The sequence below is a fragment of the Perca flavescens genome, chromosome 12 (assembly GCF_004354835.1).
Source record: "Perca flavescens isolate YP-PL-M2 chromosome 12, PFLA_1.0, whole genome shotgun sequence".
NCBI classification, from domain to species: domain Eukaryota; kingdom Metazoa; phylum Chordata; class Actinopteri; order Perciformes; family Percidae; genus Perca; species Perca flavescens.
In genome coordinates, this window is record NC_041342.1 from 22,899,494 (window position 1) to 22,915,752 (window position 16,259).

Genomic DNA, 16,259 nt, shown 5'->3' on the forward strand with positions numbered 1-16,259 from the left:
TAATATGATATGCCACATTGATACGTGTCACATCTGTCCCAAAAGATGTGTTGGTGTACAGCGGGAACAAACTAAGACGGTGCACATCTGCATTTAATTTTACATTTTTATTGAGACCTTGTGGCTCAAGGTACAAACTGTCCTCTTAAATCAGTTATAAATCTGTTTGATATTCTTCTCAGCGCAGAATTTTTTAATTGTCAGGGTAGCCACCAGTGAGAAGGTGGCGACCAGAGTGAGGAGAGTTCGCATGGCTTTGAACCAGTCGGGGTAGCCAGGCAGCAGGGTCAGGTCATAGTGAAGAGAGAGACCCAGTCCCATAAGAACTACCAGGGCTCCCTCTGCAATATTGTCCCTGCACAGCAGTGCCAGCCAGGCCAGAAGTGAAGGCACCACACTGTTGCCCAAGTTCATCCAGTCAGGCTGAGCAGGACTACCGGCAGGGATTGCAAACCCCCAGCGGGCACCTCCAAGGAAGGAGACTATAGAGGCTCCGTAGACCACTTGAGCATATGCCAGTTCAGGGTAAAAGGACTGTGTGGCAGCCATCAGGAGAGGTGCAGACAGGAAAGGCAGGAGCCCAGAGAAACCGAGGTAAAGAGCTGGTTTGGGAGCCTGGGTGAGGGCCCTCAAACTGAAACCCTCTTTACTGTTGCTTTTCTCTGAGGTGCCTCGTGAATCACCATGGCAGAGACGTGAGGCAGGCCAGCTCACGGGCCTGATGCTCAACAACCTGTTGATGGGAGTTTGTCTGAATGGCATTAACACTGAGGATTGAGAGTGAAACCGCAGCTGAGCTTCTGTTTTGTAGTTTGGTGCTCTGGGTATCTGCTGAAGACATCTCCATACTGGAACCTGATAACATAATAATCATAGAAGTGCATAAACATCATGATTTCTTATTGTTAAATAATTCTGGCACATAGAGTAGCCTACTACTATATTTATTAGTAAACACGTTGCACTGATAAACAGTCAAATTTTCTATGTCTTACCCAAGAAAGTATGCGTCTTCCAGAAGCAAATCTAATCATTTTCAATCTGAAAAAGACACGTTATTTATAAGTAATAAAAGACTCCCCATAGCACAAGCACACTGGATTTTTATCTAACAGCTAGCATAACATTCTCTCAACCTGATGCAATACATTGCCATTCTACTGTAACAACCAATAAAACACAGAAGTTGCAGTTACCTAAACGTTACCCTGTAAATGTTTGTCATGCAATGGTTCGCCACGGCCACTGCAGGCACAATTACACGGAGTTAGTGGTTACAAAGTTAACGTTAACTAGCTAAACTAAAGGTCGTTTGCAGCATAGGTTTGCAGGCTGCCTTTCTATCGGTGCTCGATTAAATGTCTGTCTCCCATAGACTGTATGGCTCAAACCAAAGCTGTTTTGGCTAAAACTGAAGACTGGGTTCTGATATCGACTGGTTTGGCTGTGAGTGGCGGGGAAGGTATTAAGTTGTATTCAAGATAGCAAAATCCCACTAAACGTGCTACCAACATCGTGTTCTAAGAATATTTTTTTTTTAATATCCAAAAAATAACATGTCATAATTTCAGACATGGACATGTTGTCATATTTAAATAGAACATGATTTATAAAAGCTGACTGTTAAGCCTGTTCAACTTTAAAAACACTGTGGGCCCTCGTTAAGTTGCATAATCGCGACAGATCTTGAACGTAGCATCATTGAGGCTGAATCCCTCAGTGCAGCGCCTGTGGTAAGCCATCCGAAAACCCAAACAAACATCAATAGCGCATTAGTAAAGAAGTGAGTCGTTGCGAAAAAGTGCAATCTTGTTAATGTATTCAGACTCTATATATACTTGAATCGTTATTTATCAGAGGCTATGTCGCTTAGGAGAAGGTACACGGTATCGTCTTGAAACACTGCAAGTTAGCTCGCTAGCTCTTAGCAAGCTGATGAATGTGTGCTGCCGCTGCTAAGGTAGCCATTTTGAAACTGTGTTGTTCCAACGAAGCCAGGTCTGTTTACCTCTATTGTATGTATGTGACGACTGCTTAAATAGGCTGTTCCAGTCCCAGTGAGCATATTTAAAACATGTTCACTTTGCTTAGTCCCCTCGTCGTATTAATTCATTTCAACTACCTAGCAGGTTTCATTGGCTATCCTCACTTAACAGGTCGGGTAACGCCAGCTATTAGCTAAAGAATGCTACGCTAACGTTAACCTTACTTAACTAAGCAGAGTTGGCTAGCAGCAGAGTTAGGAAAGATCTGATAACGTTATTAGTTAGTGATTAGCATTGGCTATTTAGCTAACACCGCGTTCGCGTTGCGTCTTAATTTATTTCTAAGCACTTTAATCCATAACATTACTCAGCTAGTTAGCTTGGTGAAACGTGCATGTTTCGTCACTGTGTGTTGATTCGGTGTGCTGCAGTGGTTGTGGACATGTGGGTTTCCCACAGTGTATAATAATGTTAAACTGGGTATTTAACAAAAAAGATTCAGGTCGTTTGTCAGAGTATTGTTTCACAGTGAAGTAACGTTGAATGTCTGTGCTGCACATTGTAGCCTGAGTCCGTGGCAAACTCATTGATGTTGAGCTGTTATGTAATAGTTCAGTGGGAATACGTTAACGAGACCATGGTAGCTCTGAGTTTGTGCATACAGGGATTCATTTTGTTTGAGGATTTAAGGTGTATTCTATTGCATCGTTGAACAATGTGTGGGACTGAAGAACCGCTGTTGAGATTGTAAACCTCCGTTTTTATCCACACTCACTACCTGGCATGTTTAGATGCGCAGCAGTCTTTGGAGAAGTAGCGAGGAAGAACGTGTTAGTTATTTTTACACTGTTATAAATATTTCATACACCAAAGCCGACACAGTTTTATCAAAGAGTCAGCTTTTCAGCATGGAATGGTTCTGAGAAAACTGAATCATGCCTTTTCTCTCATACCTCTCAAAATATATTTGAAATGTCAAAAGCAGTTTTCTTTTAAGCCGTTGGTTGCCTCTTGAATCGTAAGCTATTTTGGGGTTTAATAACAGCATGCAGTGAGGATGAGCATCTTTCATAATGTCCGACATACCTTTTTGCTATTCGCATTAACACAGGTATAGAGGTATTAATGGAGATGTTGGCTTAAGCTTAATTTCTCTGTATTCTCAGTTGCCAGTTCATTAGGCAAATCAAGTCTAATACAACAGCTCTGCACTAAAACTATTAACTATTTGTGACAGATAGGGATTGATTTAACTTAATGGTTATTTTGGGAGCTGTAGTTTGTGGTGCTGTTAACATTATGTTGCTTTTTACTGGAGGTGATTTTTTTTTTTTTTATTATTATTATTTTTTTTTTGTGGATATTTTGATCGATGATTTGTCCACCCCATTTGGGTTAACAAAAAATTGGAAACACGTCACAATAAAATTCAACAGCACCACCAACACAGCTTCCGAAAATAAGCATACAGTCGAATCACCACCTCTCTAAAACAGTTTCAACAAAAATTGAATGTTTTAATTTTCATAAAGGTAGAATTTTTTGCAGGACTTGTGTATTCATTTGTATTATTTAAGCTAGTTGTACTGAATAAACTAGACACTGAATGTAAGCATTTGTGTTTTTTTTATTTTTATTTTTTAACTGGAGCTTTGAGAAGCTTTTTCTAAATTAAGGCTGTTTCTGTTTAATGCAGTTCCCGTGTGTTCCTCCACAGATACCAGTGAACCCTCAGCAAGAAAACTGCACTGCTGAAACCTCATTAAAGAAGGAAGGAAAGACCATCTTGACAAATTTGGACGCATGCTATTTTTCAACTGAGAAAAAGAAGTTGATTGAGCTGTCTTACGGATTTCTTTTTGGACAAGTTTGATTGTTGTTGAAGGACTCTAGTGTATAACATGACACGAAGACCTTTTGACTTGTGGAAGATTTTTGTTTAGCTTTTGACCTTGCATATCTATGAAATCAGAGCCATACCCTATATCTGCTTTATTCAGAAAGCCACAGATAATTAAATGGGCATCTTACAAATGTGATATTAAAACATATAAAGATAAAAACGGCATTATAATGCATCATGCAGCAGCATCTCTGTTTCACTAACCAAAACTGAAAATGAAGGCAATGTAACATTGGGTTTTACTTCCTTCATTGTCATGTGACTTTGAACCTTTCGAGCATTATCTTTCTTCAAACTCAGTCTTTTTCATCAGTTTAATGAGGTGAGCCGTAGTTCTCAGTGACCTCCATTGCCCATAAAAGACTGTCTCTGAACCTCTTTCTTTTCTGCATGCGTTTCCGCAGAACTTAAAATGATTCGGTAAAAGGTGAGTCGACGTAAAAACGTACTGGCACGCAGTGTGGCAGGACAACACCTGTCTGTCTTCCCTCATCTGGTGTCAAAGTGGAACTGCTACACAATCTGCTGTCCATGTTTGTCAGATTGATTCATTTAGCCATTCAGCATAAGGTCCAATCAGGTATTGAGTCTTACTCCTGACAATAAGAGCAAATGGCACAAATGAATTGGTGAAGGATTAAGTCTGCCTAGACAATTACCTGGACTGGAAACCGTAGCATTTACAATTCATTAGCGACGTGACCTGCAAAGGAGCTGTTTGGGAATCCAGCTCAAGAAGGAGAATCGGTCCTTCATAGGCCTCTGTGCTTCTGTTTTAAAATCTACTTCCTGCTTTGCCAGTTCTCTGGATCATCATTCAAGATCATTCCTGCGACCTTTTGACCCATCTCCCAGTGTTTCACCCTGGACGAAGCGATCTGCCTCTGGGGAAAGGGGCTGCGCTTTCCTGGAGGAGGTGGAGAGAGGGTTGTCGGTGTGCTGCTCCTCGTCTGTCAGTGCACACACACTGTGATCAGTGCCAACAGGCCTGAGGAACCGAGCCCAGCCGGACCGAGAGAGGAGGCAGAGGACTTCAGAGCCACAGACTCTGGGGTAATGATAAAGTTTCACCTGACTGACTTGGCTCCATAGCCATGAAGTTAATTGCATTAGTGTGGTCCTTTTACAAGTCATCTGTCAACATTGTGGGTAGCAGGTGTTGATTTTCTACCTGGTACGCATAATGGTTTTGAAGTAAAATTAGAAAGTTGAGCAAAATTTAAGCATGACGAGTTTATAGATTTAGCACATACACATGTTGTAAAATAATACTTGTATTATGCTGCACAATATATTTTTCCATCCAGGCTGTTGACCAACTGGTCAACAGCTTCACAGGCACAGCTGCAGCAAGTTGAGCTTTGTGGTTTTCTGATTAGAATAATAATACATTTGATTTAAAGGCGCCTTTCTCTGCACTCAAGGACAGCGTACAGGGATACACAAAACATTTAAAAGCAGCACAAAATAAAGAATACAACAATAGAAACAACAAAGAGTCAAAGCAATTGACATCAAGTGGAATAGGCAGTTTTAAACCGATGTGTTTTGAGTTGCAATTTGAAATTGGGGAATGAATCGATGTTGAATAGGACTCTTGTTTGGCTCTTGAGGGAGACCTTAAGTGAATTTCTAAATAACTGCTGGTAGACAAAACACTTGAAGGAAATGACATAAAATCAAAAGATTCATGTTGGTGTAAAATGGAATTTGATCCATGTTTCTGGGGCTTGAAATAGTTGAATCTGAATTTTTAAAAGATGTAATTCCTGTTGTGCCATTTCTTTTGTTAGATCCTGGCCATGAGGTTTGATGCCTCGATCCACTGACCGGAAACACTGGACCTAAATGGCGCAGCATGACTTTGTCCCTGCCTGGCTTAACTTCTCCACGCCCCAGCCTGCCAAGGTTTGTGTGTGTGTACACAGAATGTATTTGAGTGTGTGCTAGACACGGGGAAAATGGTACTTGAGATAGACAGTTTAAAATTATAACTGTCAGTGTAACTGCTATAACACCATTCACACCATTCACACTGCCTGCGTCGACCGTCAGGCGGTGTGGTGAAAAGTTGAGACCGACTCAACTTCTGGAGAAACGAGACGACACGCTGCGTCATGTAACCAGCGATCAAACTTGTCAGTCGGTTTTGAGGCGGTGTGAGAGTCCTGTACAGTAAACCTCACTGTCTCCATTGCTAAACCAAGAAAGTTTTTTAAAACACTATCAAGGATAAAAAAAAAAAAAAAAAATGAAACCCAAGCACTGAACTGACCAGGAGTTTGTGTAAAAGCTGACCGTTTCCTGCAACAACAAAGCACAGTCCCTCCGTCTCTTTTTCTTTCTCTCTGTCTCCGTGAAACGAAGCTGCCTTCAAGTGTGGTCTGAAATGAGATCTATAAAGGATCTGACAGAAAACGGTAATTGTAAAATATAAAGTGTACTTGTGCTACTTTTGGGGCGTTAAAAAACACAACAGGACGTCACACAAATGGGCCATTTTGCGACATTCCCACCGCCGCACAACCTTGGGGGAAATCGCTGTGGGTGTGTGGGTGGTGACAAGTCACCCTCAGGGACTGACAGTGCGGTCAGTACGTGGTTCAGCAGAGAGTTACCTAGACATTGTGTACTTTCATATAAAAGACTGATGATGGAAGAAAATAAACCATTTTAATTAACATAAATTGACAAGTCAACGTACAGATGGAGGATTTCATGGAGGGGGTTTTGTGATTTTTGCATCCAAACATTAATAAAGCTGCAGTTGCTTTAAAAAAGAAAAAGCTTGATGGACGAATTGCAGGCCCTTGCTGTAGTTCAACGAAGAATCAGAAATCATAAACATTGATTAGACTGTTTACTGACCTGGTGGCCTATGGTCAAGTTGTCCCAGACTGTCTAACTTACCACACACTTTATTCTTACCCACAAAGGCCCTGATTGACTCCCAACAGGATAAACAGCAATTCACAGAAGCAACACTAGAGTTATTTTAGCTGCCAGACATAATTTGTGCTGCAATTTAGGGGTCTGGAACCAAGCTCTATCTTAGATTGAATATAGTATGAAAAACTAAATTTTCATCCAAAACTATAGCCTCTTGAAAGTAAAATTGAGGGGGGAAATTGCAAATGAAGAAAGGTGAATGTTAAATGAACGATTTGATTGATTTGTGTCCTTTTTATTTATTTATTTTTTTTATTTATTTATTTTTTTAAAGTGGGGCAGTCTGACTGTCCATCTGAGATTGTGAATGTGTTTCTCCTGTCCAGAGCTCAGTGTATCTGTGAGTTGGGAAGTTGCCCAGCTAAATGACCTGTCTGTCAAATCAAGAGTCAAGACTGAGAAACAAGTCCGCAGTCACTGTCCTGCTGACACGACTTTGCCTCTGTGTCATAGGTCTTCAGTTATTAGCCAGCATGCACTTGACAGGATCGGAGCTCTAGTTTATTCTCCTAGGTTTTTAGTGCTGTATTTTGTCAGTGGAAGTTTAAAAAACTCCTTGAGATGATGCTTGCATAGGCTGTAGAACACTCTTATTTGATCTTTGAACCTCAGCTGATGACAAAGATATATGATTCAGATGGAATTGAGCATTATGTAACACACAGCTGTGTCAGTGCAGTGACTTGAGGAGCTCTTCCATAGCAGCACATTTCTCATGATAAAACAATTTCAAGATTATTTTCTTGGACTATGGAGAGGACTTCTGCTAAGTCTAAGTTTCTTCACAAGGACAAAGATATTGAGAGGGAACAAAAAGTCCTGAAAATGGTCTAAGGGCAATTGCTGTTTATGTAGTTTTCTGTTCTTTTGTGTCGTCAGTTTACCCTTGGAAGAGACACGTATGATTCATTGTCCATCATCTCCGTGTAGAGTCCACTTTGACTGACCTTTTCCCCTTTCTGTCCTCATCCAGTCCCCTGCTGCCAACCTTGAGAAACAAGGTGAGCCCCACCACCACAGAGACGGCAGAACCGCTGTAAGCCGCCGTCGCCACAACTCCTCTGATGGCTTCTTTAACAACGGCTCCCTGCGTGCTCCAGCAGGTAACCGTTCAGAACAGTTACCTGTAAACTCTGTCATTGTTATTGCGTAAGGGAAAACAACTGTGAGAATATGAGCAAAAAGAATTAAACCATGATAGAGTTCAGTAATTGAATCTTCTGACACTGTAGTGCTGGTTCTAGCGTATCAACACAGTCCTGAGAAGAGTTCTAATAACTGGGCACAAAGAAGGTCTGCACACGGTTGGGCTCCAAATAGTCTGGCTCGACAGGTGTACAGTGCTGGGATAAAGCCTGACATCAGGGATGTCCCTCCCCTTCCACTATCTCTGCGGCCTATTTTGCAAGGGCACTGTTGCTGCATCAGGGGCTTAGCGCTTCCCAGGACAGTTGGGATTGGCTTAAAGAAATGCAAGCCAGAGCAAATTGTTCCCTATTTCAGAATAGATAAGTGGTGCGGCCAGACCCAGTCTATATCCACGACAGTCCACTTCCGGGATTGCTCAGGTGCTGGAAATTCCGCCGGATGTCTTTCATTTCGGCCAGATGTCCGTTACCTTCCGCTTTCTTTTTGTTGGCATTTTTAAATTTGGTCGATTTCTGAGGACTGTGGTTAACTGCTCCTCAGATCTCTGCAGGGTAAATCCAGACAGCTAGCTAGACGATCTGTCCAATCTGAGTTTTCTCTTGTGCGACTAAAACAACTTTTAACCTTCTAACCTTTTTTATGTTCCACCAAAACAAGTTCGTTCCCGAGGCTATTTTGCAGAGGCTCCGACGATTGTGATTGGTTTAAAGACATGCCAATAAACCGGAGCACGTTTTTCTCCCATCCCGGAATGCTGTGTGGATTAGCCAGACCCTCCTTCGCAGTGCTGTGGAGGAAGGTCTGGCAAAGCGAGGCTAAGCTCAAAATGAATAATTTGTCTTTTACATAAAGGCATTGTTTCGATCTATAAGATCTTCCTCAGACCTCCTCTGGACCCTGCAGTTAAGTCTTTTTTTTTTTTTTTTTTTTTTGCCCTGGATGTATGCACACGTGGTCTTTCTTCAAGATGTCTTGAGGGGCTTTAAATTCATCTTTTTATTAGTCTGCTGCCAACCATGTCCGTTTGCTATTCTTCAATCCAGATTAGATTTCAAGTGGCTTTACCCAAAATATGGAGAAAAAAAAACAGCGGGCTGGGATTGCCTTTTCACGGTCACATGCACATTCATGCGCGGCCGTACTGTCTTTCAAAACAAAGAACAGAGATGTCTGTTTACAACACACAGGTAGTGCGACTTTATTCTCTACTCAGGATGCCATTACTATACAAAATCTTTACATAGCAAATATTTTTTTTGCTGCTGTAATAATGTTCTGAATGTCGAATACAGACAGTTTTTAAGAAACTGTCATTTACACGTAACTACAAATGTGTCTCTGTTGGCCAGATCATAAATCTGATAAGTCTGTCTTGGTTTTCTACATGTAAATCAGGGTGAGCCTGCTCCAACGGTTGAGAGGGTGGTGGTATGGCCAGAAGAAGATTGACTTGAGCACTTTAGTTACAATAACCGTTTAGCTTGCATTAGCTAACAACTATTTATAACCTAACACATGAGTGAGTGTTATGAACTAGACAGAAGTTTTATCGGCTTCCCAGACTCTAACCCGCTCCCTCACCCGCACAGATCATTCAGTGGTTGAACCGATCAGGGATCAGAAACTTTACAGCAGCTTGGTGCACCTTGTATTTGATCGTATGTGTAGATAAATGTAAGTATGCTTTAATGAGCCAGAGAAAAACGGCTAATTTCAGTCAGACAGGTCATGGATGTCACAAGAAAGTCAAGACAGTTTACTCATGTTATTACAGGAGGAGTAAAGATGACCTATGCGTCTTGAAAAGACAGATGGAGTTACACCTTTTCAGCATCTGGCTAGAATGCTTCTCAAACCACCTCCTGAGGTGGTTGATTTTAAGGACGGATACTAAAGTTGAACATTCAAGTTTTTTTTGTCTAAGCTTATTTTTATTAGGTTTTCAGGCAGAGTATGTTTCAAACATTAAATCACTTATGCCAAATTTGTAAAATAATTCTGCCGGACTTTCATTGGTTGATGTTGAAGATGACGGCAAGCAGCAAACTTTTACTGAAAGAGGCTGTACTCCACTTAGACAGTGCTCTGCTGATGTGTAAGCATGCAGTTCTTTGTGTGAACTAAAAACATATGGTGCCAGTTTTAAAATGCCAGTTCATTGTTGCTCATCTAGTCCTTTGTGAAATTTGATGCTAACTAGTGCAGTGCCCGTTGAAAATGTGCCTGTTTGTAACAGGCAGTTACTTGGCCTGTGGTATTGACTTACAGAAGGACCCCAAACCACTTAATATGCTACTCCACTTTATAGCCTACTGGCTTACAGTGTAGGCTACTTCTACATCAGAGACTATTGTAGCCTACTACTGTATTTACCTGACAGAGAAAGCTGCAGATTCAGAATGTAATCACAAAATATTTATTTTATATAAAAATGTGGAGTAATGAGAGAGAGTGAGATATACATAGATACATATTTTGGCAGTGTGATGAAAACTGATGTATCTGCCTGGTTCAACTCTGAGATTTTCTCGCATTGAGCGCTCTGAAGGAATAATCTCCGAGATTACGTTATGTTTTGACAGCTCACAGTAATTTAATACAATAGCAGGAAAAGGGTTATGTTTTCGTTTCAGTTTCTGCAGCGTTGTTCTGGATGAATGATTTTGTTGTACCACCAGGATGCATTCAGGTGCAATGGCAAATTTCAATCCTGTGTCCAAGCAGTAACCTTGAGCCAGATAAGCATCCTGTTTGACAGGTTCTTCGCCCGTTCCTCCTACAGCCCCAGGGCTGTCTCACCGTTGTCCTTCACTTTGCCTTGACTCACGTTTTGCGCTGCCCTCGTCTCTGGAAGCAGAAAGGCCGCTTTATGTGTGTCTACTTGATTTTGATGTGCAGTGCCAGTCAGACATGTTCTGACATCTGACATCTGAAATGTCTCTTCTAGTAATTTGGACACAAGTTGTTTTTTGATGTTCTTTCAGAAAGGGAAACCTTACCGATCTATCCGTCAAAGCCACATATAATTGGTTTTCAGCTATTGGTAAAGCATAATGATATAATTCTTATATACGCTATCTATATTGATATAAATGTTTTCTCTCTTGAGGTGATGGATGGCAGCAGCCCTCTCTGCTTCTGAGGCATGACTCAGTGGACTCGGGGGTGGCCAAAGGAGGGCATGGTGGGCTGGCAGGGGGCTCCTGTTGGAAGGAAACACCCAGCTGGCACGGAGCGCCGCGGGGTGCCCAGGATGGCCACCACCACCACCAGGGACGCCACCCCAAACGGGTAGGAGTCGACAGGGACAGGCAGACGGGGCACCGGCAGCGCAATGGTAACTTTCATCCCCGCAAGGGCACCTCGTACCAGGACAAGTTCCCCAAAGAGGAACGCAAAGATGGCAAGGACGATAAGCTGAAGTTTGTGGAAGAGGACTTTGTGAGTAGATTCACTGGGTTTTCCTAAACATGCTACTGAGCTTTACATAGTTCTTTATGACCAAGTAGGGCTGTGCAATTAACCGTAATTTTCATCGTGATCACAATTTCGGCTCCTCATGGTCACAAGAACGGAGTAATCAAGAAAAAACAATTATTTTGCACATTGCATTTTGCAAGTAAACTCTTATTTTGTCTTGTTCTGAATGGAAAAAGGATATTTAAAAGTATGAAGGGAAATTTCAGTGTTTTCACTTTTGATTTGTTTGTGTTTTTGTTTTTTTTGTTGTTTTTTAAGTTGAATAATTGCAACATCTTTCCAAAATTCACTGAGTTAATCGTGTTAAATAACGATGTGATTTCAATATTGACCAAAAATAATGGTGATTATGATATTTTTCCATAATCGAGCAGCCCAATGACAGAGCTCCGTTGAAAGATAAAATACTTTGAGTCAGTGGCAAAGCTGTTTGGATCGTTTGATAAAGAAAGTTCAGAATGCATTCAGCTCTGGATCTAGACTGTATTTTAAGGCATATTGGTCACACTGCACCTGACCTTAAAACTAATGCCGGAAACATTTTCAATTTCTGTTTTCTCCCCATATTTACCTTCTGATACAAAATGTAAATATTATTAGTATTATGCATCACCAGAGTTTCCCTCCACTGAACCATCAGGCTTAATCCCGTCAGCAACAACAAGCTCAAATTCTTGGATGTTAACATAACTTGAATATACAAAATTGGAATGCTAAGGTATTTAATGCAGATGTCCTATCTTTCTAGCCTTCCCTCAACCCTGAAACAACTGGAAAGCCTGGGACTCAGATGCGAGCAGTGGCTCCCCATGCTGGAGTGTGGGGTAAGAGCTCCCAGTCCACATTGGATTTCAATTCGTGAATAAGCTCCATTTCTCATACTCAACTTTGTAACATTTTATCACTGATCATATTATGATTTTTATTTATTTATTAATTTTTTCACAAGGAACAGAAATGCACTCCTGCACCATTTTTTATTTTTTTTATTTTTATATGCTGCTAAAACTCTATATATCCTACCTCAGTCAGTGCTCTGTTACAAGTCTACTTATGCCCTTTCTTTTGTTGTCTGTCCTGTCCCTTGTCTGTCTTAAATGCTCTACTTTAAGTAGTAATTGCACTTTATGTAATGTCTGTGCACTCTCGAATGTCGCTCATATATAATGTGGTTTTTATATAATGTCGTTTTCATATATTTTAAATGTGTAACACCACTTGATCCATGGTGAAACGTTGTTTCGTTTCACTATATGCGGCGTATATGGTTGAAATGACAACAAAACCCACTTGACTTGATGTTCCAGAAAACCCCCCTAATGGCAAACAGATGGTGTCCAAAATGCTGGTTATCAAGAAGGTTTCCAAGGAGGACTCCAGCACAGCCTTCTCTGCGGGGTTTGCCACTGCTGGCATCTTGTCCACCAACGGCAGCAAAGCTCCCATTGCAGGCTCCAGCATCTACAAGAACCTGGTCCCAAAGCCTGCTGTGGCCCCCACCAAAGTAGGACATGTGTCACATAATTTCAACAATACCAGTTATGTAGGGGTTATGCTCTGGTGGAGGCAGACTCTCTTTTTGTGACTGAGACTCATTATATGTCCTCCTATTTTTATTTATTTTTTATTTTTCCCTTTCCCCAGAGCACCCAGTGGAAATCCGGTGGTAGAGAGATCACAAAATCTGGCCTTCACATGCCAGGCCGAGATTCAGTCTTCACCAGTCCCGTCTCTGCAGCCAAACCCAGCACCCCAGTCAGTGCACCACAGCACAACACCCCGAAAGAGGTGAGGACGGTAGGAAAAAGACGAATAAGTAATGTCATGTCACGACATTTTGGGATTTTCCATACCCAACATGCACTTTACTCAGACGTCCAGTGTAGCAGTCTGTGTCGAGCTCGTATGGCTGCATGCGTGTGAGTAAATCACAGGTTTTATCTCAGCATAGTAATTATGTGTTAGTGTGGTTTGTGACTGAGATGCTTACTCACATGTGCACATGAAATTTCCCTTTGCAGCAATATATGTGCAGTAAAAACTGTAATGTTCAAAAACATCAGAAAGTAACACTGCCTGCAACTGCTGCAAATGCTACAATTTGATCCAATATGTTTTTATAACTGCATACATTCGGCTCGGTTTCCTAATCTGAAAATGTTATTGGCCAAATAGGTTTCATAGCTGATAAATTGGTGTCTCTGTTGGGGGAAAAAAATAATTGTTTACTCACTTTTTTTCTTTTGTCTCCTTCTTCTTCCGCTCCCTCTGTCCCTTCCTGTGGCACCGTCACACCTCCAGCACCCTTCCAGCACGACTCCTCCCATAGACATTGCCCCGTCGAGGCTGAAGCTGATGCGGCGTGGTCCGGACCGTAAGAGTGAGTTCCTGCGAGCTCTGAAGGACGAGGGCACTGGAGAGCTGACGACGAGCAGCAGCCCAGGAACATCGGGAGAGGTAGGCAGCAGTTAGGCCTCATTTTTCATAGCTTATCACGCAGCACAGCGCAGTAGTTACAGGTAATGACGGAGATGAAAAAAAGACTCTCCATTTTGTGGAGTGCTGTCGCGTGAAAGACTGTCACATTGTGACCTATTAATGCTTCGCAAGTACAATTCTATTGTTGAATTTTATAATGTCCCAGACGAGAGTCATCCTTTTTTGTCTGCACATAAAGGAGAGTTGATACAGGAAATTCTGAAAGTCAAGTGCTAAAAATTCCAAAAGAAATACAGACATTTTGGCTTTGTTGTATCAGTTTTCCTTACTTTTGACTGTCAGAATTTTATTTTTTAAGTGGGTTGTCTTGCTGTGTGAATATTCTCAGGGTGAAAGCAGCACCCCAGAGCCCAAAGCCTACAGCGAGGAAGTCTGCCACGAGAATGGTCTGTCCTACTCCCTCAGTGACTCGGACACCGACCACCTGTCCAGCTCCCTGGAGGCAGAGCACAGGTAGGACTCTCACTCTCTCTCTTACTCACACTCTCTCACTCTCTCGCTTACTCACACTCTCTCACTCACTCTCTTACTCACACTCTCTCACTCACTCTCTTACTCACACTCTCTCTCTCACTCTCTTACTCACACTCTCTCTCACACTCACTCTGTAACTCACACTCTCTCTCTCACTGACTCTGTAACTCACACTCTCTCACTCACTCTGTAACTCACACTCTCTCACTCACTCTCTCACTCACTCACTCACTCACTCACACTCTCTCACTCACTCTCTAACTCACACTCTCTCACTCACACTCTCTCTCTCACTCACTCTCTAACTCACACTCTCTCACTCACACTCTCTCTCTCACTCTCTAACTCACACTCTCTCTCTCTCTCTCTCTCACTCACTCTCTAACTCACACTCACTCTCTAACTCACACTCTCTCACTCACTCTCTAATTCACACTCTCTCTCACTCACTCTCTAACTCACACTCTCTCACTCACTCTCTAACTCACACTCTCTCTCACTCACTCTAACTCACTCACTCTCTAACTCACACTCTCTCTCTCTCACTCTAACTCACACTCTCTAACTCACACTCTCTCTCACTCACTCTAACTCACACTCACTCACTCTAACTCACACTCTCTCACTCTCTAACTCACACTCTCTCTCACTCACTCTCACTCACTCTAACTCACACTCTCTAACTCACACTCACTCTCTAAACTAAGCAGAAAATGTCTATCCTTTTTGTAGGTTGCTGAAGGCCATGGGTTGGCAGGAGTACCCAGAAAATGATGACAACTTCCTGCCTCTGACGGAGGACGAGCTGCGAGAGTTCCAGACTAAAACTGAACAGGTGAGCACTCGGTGAAACGGCTAGTGTCCGTTTTTGGTAATTCATCTTTTATGTTATTGACCCACTATTGTCTGTGTCCATTGACCAGCTGAAGAGGAACGGCATGCAGAGGAATGGGGCTCTCCCGAGGGCGCGGGGTGTCACCCTCCACTTCACCCCCTGGAGGAGTGTGGCGGAGGCGAACGTCGAGGAGGGCTCAGAGTCCGAAACCAGTAGCAGCAGCCAGACCTCTGACGACGACGACTGCATCAAATCCTAACGTGGCTTTATGGAACAAAAAAACGACACAACAGCCAACACAACATCCCAGCAAGCAACCCCCCCCCTCTTTCTCTATCATCTTTGTTTTTAGAGCACCATTTTGAATTTCTTTTGTTTTGATTTTTTTTTTGTCATTCTTGCACAAGGGAAAAAACAATCATATCCCAGTGAAGGGGGAGATACCTGCTCCGCCAGACGTCGTTTTCCCTGCGTTTCCTCCTTCACTGCAGTCCCTGCCCTCTTTGACCCCTCTCCCCCTCCTTCCTTTTTCTTCTTCGCTTTGTGGAACTGACGTGTTCATCAAGAAAAGAAGGGCAATGAATGCACACTTGATTCTGCTTTAAACAGACTAACTCATTTCATTGATGATGCTGATGACACATTAATGATATTAATAAAAATTGGTTCCTGACAAGCTGATATGTTTCAATATGAATCTGGCTTCTGTGGTGTTTGAGTCGACATGTAATTTACTATATATAGAACGGTTTTAAAATTCCACATTGATCCCACGCTGCCTTGTAGGCAAATTCTTGACTCCTATCAGCCTGAGTGACGAGATAATGAATTTTCACTAAAATGCAGCGCTTTACATAGGTGCCTCTGTTCTCTCCTGCCAAGAACAACAAATGCAGCTGTAGTTTCCCACTCAAATCTTTTTATTAGTGCTGAATAGAACTGGTCTGTTTTGACTTGCTATGAGGGGGGGGTTGTAGTTGTAAAG

The 16,259-nt window shown here is 42.1% G+C and overlaps 2 protein-coding genes across 7 annotated transcripts; one reads left to right on the forward strand and one right to left on the reverse strand.

The window, feature by feature from the left end:
* Positions 1-92: 92 nt before the first annotated feature.
* Positions 93-2,344, reverse strand: LOC114566081 (transmembrane protein 69). 2 transcript variants are annotated; one of them, XM_028594421.1, is made up of 3 exons: positions 2,009-2,344; positions 996-1,041; positions 93-855 (listed from the first exon to the last, which is right to left on the reverse strand). In XM_028594421.1, the coding sequence occupies exons 2-3, from the start codon at positions 1,032-1,034 to the stop codon at positions 151-153; spliced, it is 744 nt and encodes a 247-aa protein (XP_028450222.1). In that variant the 5' UTR covers positions 1,035-1,041; positions 2,009-2,344; the 3' UTR covers positions 93-150. The 2 variants fall into 2 exon arrangements, with proteins under 2 accessions (XP_028450222.1, XP_028450221.1); XM_028594420.1 differs by lacking the exon at positions 2,009-2,344 and adding an exon at positions 1,197-1,460.
* gpbp1l1 (GC-rich promoter binding protein 1-like 1) lies at positions 1,513-15,971 on the forward strand. Of its 5 annotated transcripts, none has more exons than XM_028594413.1 (12): positions 1,513-1,733; positions 3,703-4,941; positions 5,682-5,796; positions 7,811-7,940; positions 11,096-11,427; positions 12,215-12,290; positions 12,774-12,970; positions 13,111-13,254; positions 13,768-13,923; positions 14,294-14,418; positions 15,172-15,274; positions 15,363-15,971. In XM_028594413.1, the coding sequence occupies exons 3-12, from the start codon at positions 5,737-5,739 to the stop codon at positions 15,531-15,533; spliced, it is 1,494 nt and encodes a 497-aa protein (XP_028450214.1). In that variant the 5' UTR covers positions 1,513-1,733; positions 3,703-4,941; positions 5,682-5,736; the 3' UTR covers positions 15,534-15,971. The 5 variants fall into 5 exon arrangements, with proteins under 5 accessions (XP_028450214.1, XP_028450215.1, XP_028450216.1 ...); XM_028594414.1 differs by having other exon boundaries at positions 1,682-1,783; XM_028594415.1 differs by lacking the exon at positions 1,513-1,733 and adding an exon at positions 1,790-1,998.
* The last annotated feature ends 288 nt before the right edge of the window (positions 15,972-16,259 follow it).